Source organism: Mesocricetus auratus, unplaced genomic scaffold (genome assembly GCF_017639785.1).
Source record: "Mesocricetus auratus isolate SY011 unplaced genomic scaffold, BCM_Maur_2.0 Super-Scaffold_100048, whole genome shotgun sequence".
Classification (NCBI taxonomy): Eukaryota; Metazoa; Chordata; class Mammalia; order Rodentia; family Cricetidae; genus Mesocricetus; species Mesocricetus auratus.
The window spans coordinates 2295448-2307244 of NW_024429225.1; the positions used below are offsets into that span (position 1 = coordinate 2295448).

An 11797-nucleotide genomic window follows, 5' to 3' on the forward strand; every position below is an offset into this window, starting at 1 on the left:
AAATTCAGATCCCAGTGAAGGCGGCCGGGTGCTCGACCTGGACCTGACAAGTTGAGCTGGTTCCCCGGTCCCGAAGCCTCCCAGCTCCCGGGTTTCAGCCCCAGGCTCGGGCGGCTCCATCCCGGTTAGCTCCAGGCCCTACAGCATTAGGAATTTGTTCTTATGCAGAAACTGTTTCCACAGGGGGCTTGGGCCACCCCACACTCACGCCCGGGAGATTTGAGATAGCCCCTCCTTGGCCCACAACCAGCCCTGGGGGTAGATTTGGGAGTGAGCGGATTTTTTTTCCCCTCCCATCTTGTTCTGGGCTTCTCACATTGGGGGGGGGGGGAGCATGCCGGAAAGCCCAGGAGTTACTCGAAAGGGGTTGAAGAGCCGCGAGGACACTGAGGTTTTCAAATAATTAGTTCACAGCCTTGTGAGTTTATCTCTCTGCGCTGTGTGTCCACACCTCAGCCCCGGCTCCCTTCCTGCACCGGCTTTTCCCTCGGCGCCGGCTGGCCCTGTTAAAGGGGACACAGCCGTGATTTTAAGCGTGAGCCTGGGCTAGAGTTCCGCCTGACCCCCGCTCATTCTTTGCTAGCGTTGGAGTTATCCCCCCCTCTTTTCCAGCTCTGATTTAAATATTTTCATTTTCCCGTCTATCGTTGTTTTGGTGTCCTTTCCCTAAAATAAAAACAAAAAAAGGAGAGGACAAGGAAGGGGTGTTAAGGGAAGAAGAAAGGACGAAGGGGGAGGCCTTCCTGTCCATCATTTTAATTATACAATTAGTTCACATGCTCCGGCCATAATGTATATTTTAGGGCGCAGTCCAGCGTTTCTAAGAACATTCTGGTAGTGTCGGAGGCCTGGATTTGTTGCCTGCTCTTCCCCCGGTGCAGCAGCGGCCTGTTTTCCTCCCCCTGTTGTGTGTTTTTATTATTTTCCCTCTGGCTTAGATGTGTCAATCATTCTCTCCCTGCCATTGGTTGGAGAGTTTGCGTCAAAAAGTTGCCAGAGAGGCGCTTTCTCAGCAAATCTGTCTGAGAGCGGAACCTTCCTCAGCTCCAACTCAGCCTCCTCTATTATTAAAAATAAAAATCGCTAGAGCAGCTCGGTGGTCACATCTACTTTGTATGTATCGTGGACGGACACACGCTTGTATACAACTCTGGCCACTTCATTTTCTGTTGTCTAGGAAAGGATTTTTTTTTTTTTTGCTTATGTTTGACTTTTTATGGAAGGGTGAAGACTACCAGCTTTTTTTTTTTTTAACTGAATACTCTTGATTTCTTTTAGGATAGCTGGCTATTTGGAATCTTGAAGGATAATTTGATTTTTTTTCTTTTCTAACCTCCAATGTGGCTGTAAGGTAAGTAAATGTCCGTCTGTCTTGTCTATGGCGATATCTTTTGTGTTCCCCAGTCTGCAGCGACCCCCGCACCTCTAATGCAACTCTGTGGACGTGGAGTTCCTCTGGGGCCGATTTTTTCCCCCTAGTAAGAATCTTGAGGCGAAATAATGACCATTAGGAAAATTTGGGGGTGGGAGGGAGTGAGAGCGCGTGCTCCTGGGGTCGCCGCTGCGGCGGAACGTCGTGGAAACCCTACGAGTCTAATCTGGGGTGTTGGGGAGGGGTTTTGTCCTTATGCCTACCCTATTCATGGCTTCTCCTTGCAAGCTTTGTATTTGGTCACCTGCTTTTGGCTGGAGTCCTTAGGCTTGATCCCAAGGACATTTTTAGTGTCTGTGACAAAAAAAAAAAAAAGATGCTTGTGCATGTACCCAGGTTGGTAAATTGAAACAATGATAATGGGGGGGGTGCTTCCGAAGGCGGGTGCTCCGGAAGCCCGGCTCCTCCGTCGGTCGGCCGGGACCGCGCGGGTTGCTTCTCGAGCCCCCAGTTTGCCAAGGGAAGCGGATAACCGAGGAGGCGGATTTACCGGCGTCTGGCTGCTCCCGCGTCGTCTGCTCTCCCCTCTTCGTCGTCTTCTGTCCCCCAGCCCAGAGCAGTTCTGCTCCCCGCCTCTTCTCAGAGCCTCTGGAGCTCGTCAATCTCTACAACACGCCCTCCACACCCCTACGAGGGGTGTAGCCGCTGCACGCGGTGGTCGTGGCCCCGGGGACCACCGCCAGGCGGGGAGGCCCGCTAGTTAGGGCTTTTAAACGCGACTTTGCTCGGGGTGGCTCGGGGCGCGCGCCGTAGCCTCCGCTCGCACTTGGGGCGGCCTGAAGTGGGGTGGGTGGTGAACGCCGGGCTGCTCCCGGTCAGCGACCCCGGAATTCTGGGACTTGGGGCTCTTCAGTCGCTCCTGGGCCCGGGGTGGTCCCGTGGGCCGCTGCGCGTTTACGCGCTGCCTTCTCAGGCTCGGGGACAATGACGTATCGTGGGTCAAGGCCTGCCCAGGAGCCACCAGAAGGTCGCCTGTAGCACGGGGCCTGGGCGACGACGGGGTCGCGCTGCAAACCCCGAAGGAGTGGCAGCATTGGTGCGTTCAAGGAGGCGGCGGAGAGCCGGGGTCCGATCTCACGACGCGTTTCTCCGGGAGCCCCAGAGCCTCGGTCCGAACCCGTCCTTTGCACGGAGAGCAGCGGTGTTGGCGGTGCTCGGAGAGACGAGGCCCAGCAGCGTGGCCCTGCCTGCCTGCCTGCCGTGGTGCAGCGCTTGGGGAGGGGGCCGGGAGAAGAGTCACTCTCCCTGGAAGCCGGGCTCTCCACCCCAGAGGGTCACGGTTCCGCCCGTTCTCCTCCGCACTTTTCCCCGCTCGCCGAAAGTTATGAGCACCAGAGTGGAGTTGTGCAAACTCCTCCCCCAAAGTAAGGTAGACAGACGTCCAGGCCTCTCTCCTCCCTGACCTGGCACCGGGGCTTCTTCTCCGAGCTGTAATCAACCCTTTGGGCACGTTTCTCCCTCCCTCGCTCGCTCGCTCGCGGGAGGTGGAGTCGTTGCTTCCCCGAGGCCGGAAACTTTCCCTCGAGTTGGCGGGGCCGAGGCCGGCGCCGGCTGTTTTCCAGGTGCCCGCGTACCTCTTCTTTCTTCCTCCCCCCCCGGCTCTCGTCCTCTCCCCGGCCGCGGGCCAGTCGCCAGTCCTCGTAGTTTTGTTTCCCCTCCATCATGCAGAAAATTAATCAGCCAGGACGAGAAGCAGAGCTGAGCACGACGGCCTGTAATTAAGGGACGTGTGCCCCTCGGATTATCTCGTTAGTTTATCAAGAAAACATTTATTATAATTAATTCTCGGACGAGGTAATTATTATTGAGCGAGGACACGGCAACTGGTAGATGCGCTTCTTGGAAGAAAAAAAAATCACACACACACACACACACACCAAGGAGGGGGGGTTTGGAGGGGGAAGCGACAGATTGCACGACTTGACCGTTAGATATAAGGCTGTGCAGGCCAGCGCAGGCAGAGGAGAGGGGCCCTGGGCGTCTGCGCAGCAGATCTGCGGGGCTGCAGGGAAGGGACGCCGGAGCCAGTCGCCTGCGCCTAGAGGTGAGGGCACTCGGGGACTCGCCACGCTACCGCCGGTTCCGCCTAGGTATGAGCTCTCGGCAGCCACCTCGTTACGAGAGCGGTCACATGGAGCCTTATGTCTTCGGAAGGGCGTCCCTGCCCACACCCCCTTTGCATTGTGCGTGGAGAGGAGGCTGGGTGGGATCCTTGCCCGGCTGTGGAAGTTAGCTGGAAGGGCACGCAGCCGTCTTCCACCCGTGTTTATTATCTAGGCTGGCTGTGGAGGAGTCCCCGTGGTTTGCGTTTTTTTCTCTCTCTTTTTTCCCCCCAGGAGGAAAAAATGAAAATAGGTTACCTTGAGATTTTGGGCCATTTTGGCTCTCCAGGAAGGATCTCGCCCCTATTTTTTATTATTGCTTTTTATGGTGGAACACGCTGCATTTATCAAATGATGTGTTTAGACTAGCAAACACATTTCCCCATCTTAACATTAGATGGGAGTTTTAGCTCCTATGTAACAATTCAGAACTTTTCAAGGGGGTAAGAATATTTTCAAAGAACTCCCCTTCAGAGGCTATCCAAGCAACGACTGTTTTTAAATATTGTTACTTTCACAGCCCCAACTAGCTGGATCTTGGGAGAAGGAATACAGAACATAAAGTGTTTTTTTGTAAGAGCAACCAGTTTTACTAGTTAATAATCCAGTTCTTTAAAAAGGACATTTTAAAAAAATCCACATCTTAGGGTGGGGAAAACATGACTTGTGTTCTGAATTTAAATCAGAAAGTCGTAGTTGTTGAGTTCCGTCTGAGAAACTTTTGCCTTGGTCTCTAAAAGAGGTAAATATGAAAACCTACAGCCCTTAATTTCATTAATAGTATTTCATTATGAAGGTGAAAGAAAACTCACAATCTTGTATCCGCCATTTTGAGGAAGTTTCTAAGAGTGTCAAAGTTGCCAAGCAGAGATCTTGGCAAGTATAGGTGCCGAACTTTAGGGAAATAAAAGCCTAGGATGCTGCCTGCCTGTGTTAACATAGCTCTGGGGGAGGGGACTCAGATTTTTTTTCCTTTTCTTCCCCCATCCTCTTTTTCTTATGTAATTATAGAAAATTTGGGAGGCAGAGAGGATTCCTATTAGTTTCATAGCTTTGAATGTTTATCTACTTCAAACCTAACGTGTGGGAAAGGCAGATCCAGTTAGCAGGAATCTGGGGCAGCCTCTGAGAGCCCCAAACCCCCAAATCTGCCAGGATCTGTAGCCTCATCAAATCAACATGGAAGTAGCTTGCTTTGCGAATGCACTTCCCACTTGCAAAATGTGGGGGCCTGCTTTTTTCTGATTGGTGGGATTCTAACTTTACTTCAACATTTCTGGCACGTCCTGTGCTAATCTTGAAGACTTTTTTTTTGCAATATGTTTAAATTAACTATTTGAAGGGTGTCGCTTAAAAGTTAAATACTTGTTTGTTTAGCCATAGTTCTTTAGACACATATAATCAAGGTTCTACAAAACCCTAATAAATCTGTTACTTACCTCGAAATCTAATTATCCAAACTACTAATTAGGTGAAAATGATTACTGGAAATGACTTCAAATGTGGAATAATAGTGGTTGGGCAGTTTTCTCAAGTTTGTTGTTCAGTAACTTGGTATTTTAAATGTTAAATGCATTTACATTTTAGTTTCACAGCAGTTGAAAGTTGTAATAATAATTTTAAAAAAAGCTAAGATAATTAAAATCTCTGCCAGGGAAAGGCAACAGTCTGGGAAGAGGTAGAATTCTTGAATTGTTTCTTTGTTTCTCACCAATGGGCTTTGTTATCAGCATTATTTATTTAGCCAAAGAGTTCTTTGTCTCTGCAAATGGCCCCAATCAAGTTTTGTTTGAGACAATTAGCTAGTGCCAGCCAATGAGTCCTATGCAAATGTTGGGATAGGAATGTAATGTGTGCATTTGGAGGCGTGGGGTTTTGTTCTTGGGGAAGGCAGATTGTAATTGCTTTCCTCGGGTCTTTTTTTTTTTTTTTAAGTTTAGGGTGGGGGTGGGGAAGACAGGTTTATCTGGTCTCGCTCCATCCCCTCTAGTTTTGGAGCTGTTGGGGGTTGAGGGGGACGGCGGGGGGGCGCATCTGCAAGTCCTTTAAAAGCCTGTGTCTAGCGTCGCCCTGACTCTCTTTAGCCAGTGATGGAACGCGGAGGAAGCTGCTCCCTCAGAAGCAGTAAACCAGCATCTCTGTTTGTTTGCTTTGCCCTTAGCTCCATCACGCCAAACCCACCCACCAAGGACACTGACCCTGTCCACTCCAGGAGAATCGCGACCGTCCGGCTGGGTTCCCCCAATTTGGGCCGACTTTGCGCCTCCAAACAACCTTAGCATGATGTCTTATCTAAAGCAACCGCCTTATGCAGTCAATGGGCTGAGTCTGACCACTTCGGGTATGGACTTGCTGCATCCGTCCGTGGGCTACCCGGGTAAGTGAGCTACACGGCATTCTCAACGCCCTTCCCCATGCTCGCCCCTCAGGAGCTCGGAGGTTGGAGGGCTCTCACACTCAAGCGCCAGGCCGGGGCCCCACTGCGTTTTCCTTGTCACGAAGCAGCCACTGGGCATTTACTGACCCAAGAGGGAACAAGAGGCTGGGAAGAGACGATCTGAGGTCTGCAGCAGTCACAGAAAAACACACCGCTCCGTTCTTAATTAGAGTGGCTTGGGGGACACTCATTGGTCAGGGTCGTGGAAGGTTGTTGACCTTGTGACTTGAATATGCTTTTGCCTAGTCTCCACGCCCAATTTCTAACTAGTGTCACCCTGGGAGTGATCAAATTTACTCTCCTACTGTACCCTATAGTTCTCTGGCTTTGCCAGGGGCTTCTGGTGCCTCCAGGCCCCGTCCTTTAATCCTTAGAGGTGTGGCTTCCTTCCAGATGCTAGGCACCTTTTTCCGTCACCCCCCCCCCACCAAATACTCGTAAAAGTCTGAACTACTGTTGTATTTTAAAGATATAGAAACTGAAGTTCTTGCGGTGTTAAAATACTGTTGGAACTGGCTGTCCGTCCGCCCAGTCATTTCTAGCCTCTGGTCCTTGCAGAGCCCCTAACTTTACCGGACAGCCTTTTCTGTTGGTATTGTGGTCTGGCGGTTGTTTCTTGTTTGTTTCCAGAACTGGGCATGAGGGTGGGAATTGTCTTTACTCGGTTTATTTTGTTAGCTCTCCAGTGGTACTCTGTAGACCAGGGGGGACACTCGCAGTGGGAGGCGGGGACACTGCCCTGCGAGGCTGCGTGTCCCGCTGTCCGGCTAGGCTCTGGAGGGGGTGGGGATCCTCGGTAGGGACGCGGTGGGAGGTGGGGAAGTCGTGGACCGAGACAAAAGTCCCGTGACTGAGAAACTGCTCCCCACCCTAAAGGGCCCTGGGCTTCTTGTCCTGCAGCCACCCCCCGGAAACAGCGGCGGGAGAGGACTACATTCACCAGGGCACAACTGGACGTTTTGGAAGCTCTGTTTGCCAAGACCCGGTACCCAGACATCTTCATGCGGGAGGAGGTGGCTCTGAAAATCAACTTGCCGGAGTCCAGGGTACAGGTAGGACAGATGTAGACACGCCCTCTGTGAAGGCCGGTGTGTGCGGCTCTCATCTCTCCAGCCAAAGAAGGGCTTGAAATTGTAAACATTCAGGGCCCAGTGACCCATTCTCCCTTTGCTGTCTGTCCCTCCTTGACCCAGTGAACCAGGATCTTCTGGCCTGGTTGCAAGGTTAGAGCAGCAATTCAGCTGCAATCACAAAAGTACTATAGAGCCCTGCAGTTGGAGATACTCAGTCGGAGGGCAAATTTCAAGGATAGTCACGTGGTCCTTGTGTGGACGCCCTCTTCGTGAACTTTGTGTGTGGCGAACAGGGGCGTAGAGACTAGCTCCTGGATAGCCCAAAAATTAATTTTAAGTACATGAGGAAATAGAGCAAATAACTTTCTCAAGGCCATACCTGCTTTGATGACAGAGTCAGAAACAGTGCTTTTACCAAATAAGTTGATACAGTAAGTGTATGGCTTACTGAGGACAGTATCCTATCTGTTATTTAACACAAAAATTTTTACTCTTAATATCTGTGAAGATATCCCCCTTTCTTGCTCTAGTTTCCCCACATTTTAACCCCGAAGGGGAGAAAAATTGGCTCCCTCTTGACTGGAGAGCAAACCCCATGTGGAGCTGGTGTTTGGCGCCTCATCCATACATGCATGACACTTTCCTTTGGACAGGACATGTTTTTGAAAGTGCCAGACGTCACTGTGAGCTACAAAGCAGAAAACAGGATTTTTCAAAGCGGGTTGGAGAAAGTTTTAGCACTTCTTGACCCAAAGCCCTCATTGTAAACAAAAGGGCTTAGGACATCAGTGGCACTGAGCTTGGTCTTGGGGACATTACAGTTACAGTATCCAAATAGAGAACATCTTCAACAGAGTAGTCAATGACCAGTGTCACACTTTGAACCCCAGCACCAGAGAGACAGAGGCAGGTAGATTTCTTTGAGTCCCAGGCCAGCCTGGTCTGCAGAGCGAGTTCTAGGACAACCAGTTATATGAAGAGACCAGGTGTGTCCCCTCCTCTTCAAAACAAAACAAAACAAACAAACAAACAAACAAAAAAACAAGAACCTGTAGCTAAGAGAAATGCCAGTAGTTTCTATCCTCAGAGGATGTACAAGGCTGGTAAAGAGAATTTTCAGAGTGGCAGGCAGTGAGTTTTTTGTTTTTGTTAGCAAATGGGTGAACCAGTGGGGTGAAAGCAGGCTGTGCATGAGTTTGAAAGCACAAACTTGAGTCTTGAAGACTGGTATTGAGGTCTGCCTTTAAGCTCCAAGCAGAAACCACACAAGCCCTTTCGTTCACTACAAAGCGTCTTTCAGCAGACACTGGCTCAGATCTCCTCTCCACAGGAGCGTGTCTTCTTGGAGATTTCTTTTATGAGTCTAGGAGAGACAAAATGTTAGGTCGTGGAACCAGCCTCAGTATTAGCTGTTGCTTCCTGGACAGTGCAGTGTACACTGTTGGAACTCCGTCTGCTCTTGGTGGCAGGCAGCCGCAGAGTACTTCCGTCTAAAAGACGTAGGGATGGTCTATTTTGAGGTCATCCCAAAACACGGTGAGGACTCTGTATGTAGGAGAGGTAACATGGGGAAAGCAAGGCAGAGTTTTCCCTCATAATTAGCATGATCGCCTTCAGGTGAACTTCCCCAGTCCTCAGTGAGTGGTCTCTAGCAGCAAAGTCTGGTCATTTGGCCATGGGGACCTGGGACTCCTCTTGCCCTTATGGAGTTATTCTGACCACGTTAAAAAGGTTTCTTTCCCTTTCAAGGTATGGTTTAAGAACCGAAGAGCTAAGTGCCGCCAACAACAGCAGCAGCAACAGAATGGAGGTCAAAATAAAGTGAGACCTGCCAAAAAGAAGACCTCCCCAGCTCGGGAAGTGAGTTCAGAGAGTGGAACGAGTGGCCAGTTCACCCCCCCCTCTAGTACCTCAGTCCCCACCATTGCCAGCAGCAGTGCTCCCGTGTCTATCTGGAGCCCAGCCTCTATCTCCCCGCTGTCAGATCCCTTGTCCACGTCCTCCTCCTGCATGCAGAGGTCCTACCCTATGACCTATACTCAGGCTTCAGGTTACAGTCAAGGATATGCTGGCTCAGCTTCCTACTTTGGGGGCATGGACTGTGGATCTTACTTGACCCCTATGCACCACCAGCTTCCTGGACCGGGGGCCACACTCAGTCCCATGGGTACCAATGCAGTTGCCAGCCATCTCAATCAGTCCCCAGCTTCTCTTTCCACCCAGGGATATGGAGCTTCAAGCTTGGGTTTTAACTCAACCACTGATTGCTTGGATTATAAGGACCAAACTGCCTCCTGGAAGCTTAACTTCAATGCTGACTGCTTGGATTATAAAGATCAGACGTCCTCATGGAAATTCCAGGTTTTGTGAAGACCTGTAGAAGCTATTTTTTTTTTGTGGGTGATTTTTAAATATCCTGGGATGGACACATTCCAGTTTTAGCCAGGCATTGGTTAAAAGAGTTAGGCGGGGTGATGCCCAGCTCCTCTGATCAAAGTTCCCAAGAGGCATAGAAGGAAAAAATGAAAGGCCTTAGAGGGGCCTGCCAACCAGCAACCTGAGGTGGACAAACCAATCTTAAGATTCTATCATAGTTCTAGATCATTGGTTTTCTGATTTGCAAATGATTAGACAAATATTCTAGTCACACGCAACCAAGCACACTCAAAATAAAGATCAAACAAATCTAAGTTGAGAGGGAAGGTCATACATACCCTTCGAAGCAGAGGTTTTTAGCCAATCCTTGGTTGAATCTTAGGAATGGACAGTGTCCCAAGCTCATTCGAGTTTCATGACCAACTGGTAGTTGGCACTGAAAAACTTTTCAGGGCTGTGTGAATTGTGCGACTGATTGTCCTAGATGCACTACTTTATTTAAAAAAAAATAATGTTCATAAGGAGTCAATATGTAGTTTAAGAGACAATCAGTGTGTGTCTTATATAAATGGTACATCTGTGGTTTTTAATCCTGTGCTAGACTTCAAAACTGTGATCTCCTGTTATTGTATGCAACCTTGAACTCCACCTATGCAGGGGTTCTTCTGTGATTAAATAGGTTATAATTATAAGCAAAATTCAGAGCAATTGAACACTGATGTGGAAAGATTGACTTTGGCTGGAGGTGAGTTGCCCTGCCATCTCTGGTCAAGGATGGAGAAGCAGCAAAAGGATGCTGACTCGTCCGTAATTTCTCGGTGGTAAGCCTGGCAGTGGGAAGCCGTTGATTGCTGCTCTGACCCTGGTGAATCTTAAGCTGAGATCATTGTCATTTATGCTTGCAGATGTTAACTGGAAGTTATATATGCATAAACCCTTTCTTCCTGGATTTGGCAGATATGTATAATTATATTAAAATGGTTCTAGCACAACACTGGGTCTAGTTTAATTTTATACCATTGCTTGTGAATGGAAAGCCTATATTCAGCCTCACGGTCCCAAAATGTTTGTTGTGAGGGAGGGAAGAAATTAGTGATTTTATTCCTTATGTTTTTACCTTTTCTTTTGCTGATCTCTGGAGGACAGTGATTTGTGAAGTTCTGTGACTTCCCTCAGGATTGCTCCAAATTGAGTTATATCTCCCAGTCCGCCACTAGCAACCCGACTCACTTGTTAGGCACTTACTGTGTTTATAGATAGATCAGGGATGTGTGTGTGTGTGTGTGTGTGTGTGTGTGTGTGTGTGTAGGGGAAAATGAGTATTTCAAAAAATGAGAATGGCAAGAATTTGTTTCAGTTCTCTAAGGGCATTTTTTTTCCTTAAAAAAAAAAAAGCTGAGGTAAACATGAGAGAGTGTAATCAGAATCTGAAAGCAATTCAGGCAGAAATGATTTCCGAACAAAAGAGTTTCAGAAAACTTTAAAACCCATAATTTCAGTAGTTGAACATAAGGCATCCTGGTCAGTGAGTGCTTTGTGTGGTGTGTGTGTGTGTGTGTGTGTGTGTGTGTGTGTGTGTGTGTGTGTTCTGGAGTCTCATTTTTGGTTGTAGGAGTTACTAGAAGAGACAAATGGCCAATGATTGGTGCTCTTCGGGTAAAAATTATTTAATTTCATTTTAAACTTCTTATGTTCTTGAATTTGGTCAAATTCAATGACTCTTTTGATTGTAACTCTGTAAATGAAGGTTAGCAGTTGCAACCATTTTGTTTTCTAATGAGTCAAGTTGTTTCACTGCTAAATAAAACTCAGTGCTTTACAGCCATCCCGGGGTACAGAGCTGGATGGCTGGATCCTCCTAGACCTGGAGGTGGTGCATCTTCTGTGATCCTCCCTGAAGTGATGTAGGGACCCCAGGGTCTTTAGCTTTTCTCAGATCTAGTTTTTTTAATCCTGCATGGTTTTTTTTTTCCATGCAATAATTAAGTAACTCCTAAATAACCTGTTTCTCACACTGCCTTTGATTTTCAGGAAGCCTTAGCAAGGATAGGGTGTGTACCTTAAAAACACGAGTATCTGACAAGCTTAGGGCTACTCAGCAAATGACTTGGCTTCTTCGGGGTGTGAAAACGAAGTCAAAGGAGATCTCTAAGACCAATTTTTGCATCACTTTTGCACAACTTCGTTTAACTGAGACCACACAGTTCAATTGCTTTGAATGGATGCCCAAAGTAGAAAGGATTTCCCACCATCAAAGGCAAAGGGGAGGGGGGGTGGGATGGGAAGCTAGCTTTGGCTTAAAGACTTCAGAGTTCTGGTCGCCACTCCTAATCAAACTGGATTTAATGAAGTTAATAAGCCCCGTACTGCCTGATAT

At 48.5% G+C, this 11797-nt stretch overlaps 1 protein-coding gene across 2 annotated transcripts; it reads left to right on the plus strand.

Annotated features, from left to right (window-relative positions):
• Window positions 1-957: 957 nt before the first annotated feature.
• Window positions 958-10412, plus strand: Otx2 (orthodenticle homeobox 2). Of its 2 annotated transcripts, XM_040735792.1 has the most exons (5): window positions 958-1113; window positions 1279-1351; window positions 5696-5911; window positions 6848-7023; window positions 8794-10412. In XM_040735792.1, exons 3-5 carry the CDS (start codon window positions 5815-5817, stop codon window positions 9412-9414), a joined length of 894 nt encoding a protein of 297 aa, XP_040591726.1. In that variant the 5' UTR covers window positions 958-1113; window positions 1279-1351; window positions 5696-5814; the 3' UTR covers window positions 9415-10412. The 2 variants fall into 2 exon arrangements, with proteins under 2 accessions (XP_040591726.1, XP_005085798.1); XM_005085741.4 differs by having other exon boundaries at window positions 964-1351; window positions 6872-7023.
• Window positions 10413-11797: the final 1385 nt, after the last annotated feature.

Coding starts and splice junctions, on each gene's coding strand:
- Otx2 (XM_040735792.1), top strand. CDS start 5,815: ATGATGTCTTATCTAAAGCAACCGCCTTATGCAGTCAATGGGCTGAGT. Junction 5,912..6,847: donor TCCGTCCGTGGGCTACCCGG/GTAAGTGAGCTA, acceptor CCCACCCTAAAG/GGCCCTGGGCTTCTTGTCCT. Junction 7,024..8,793: donor TGCCGGAGTCCAGGGTACAG/GTAGGACAGATG, acceptor TTCCCTTTCAAG/GTATGGTTTAAGAACCGAAG.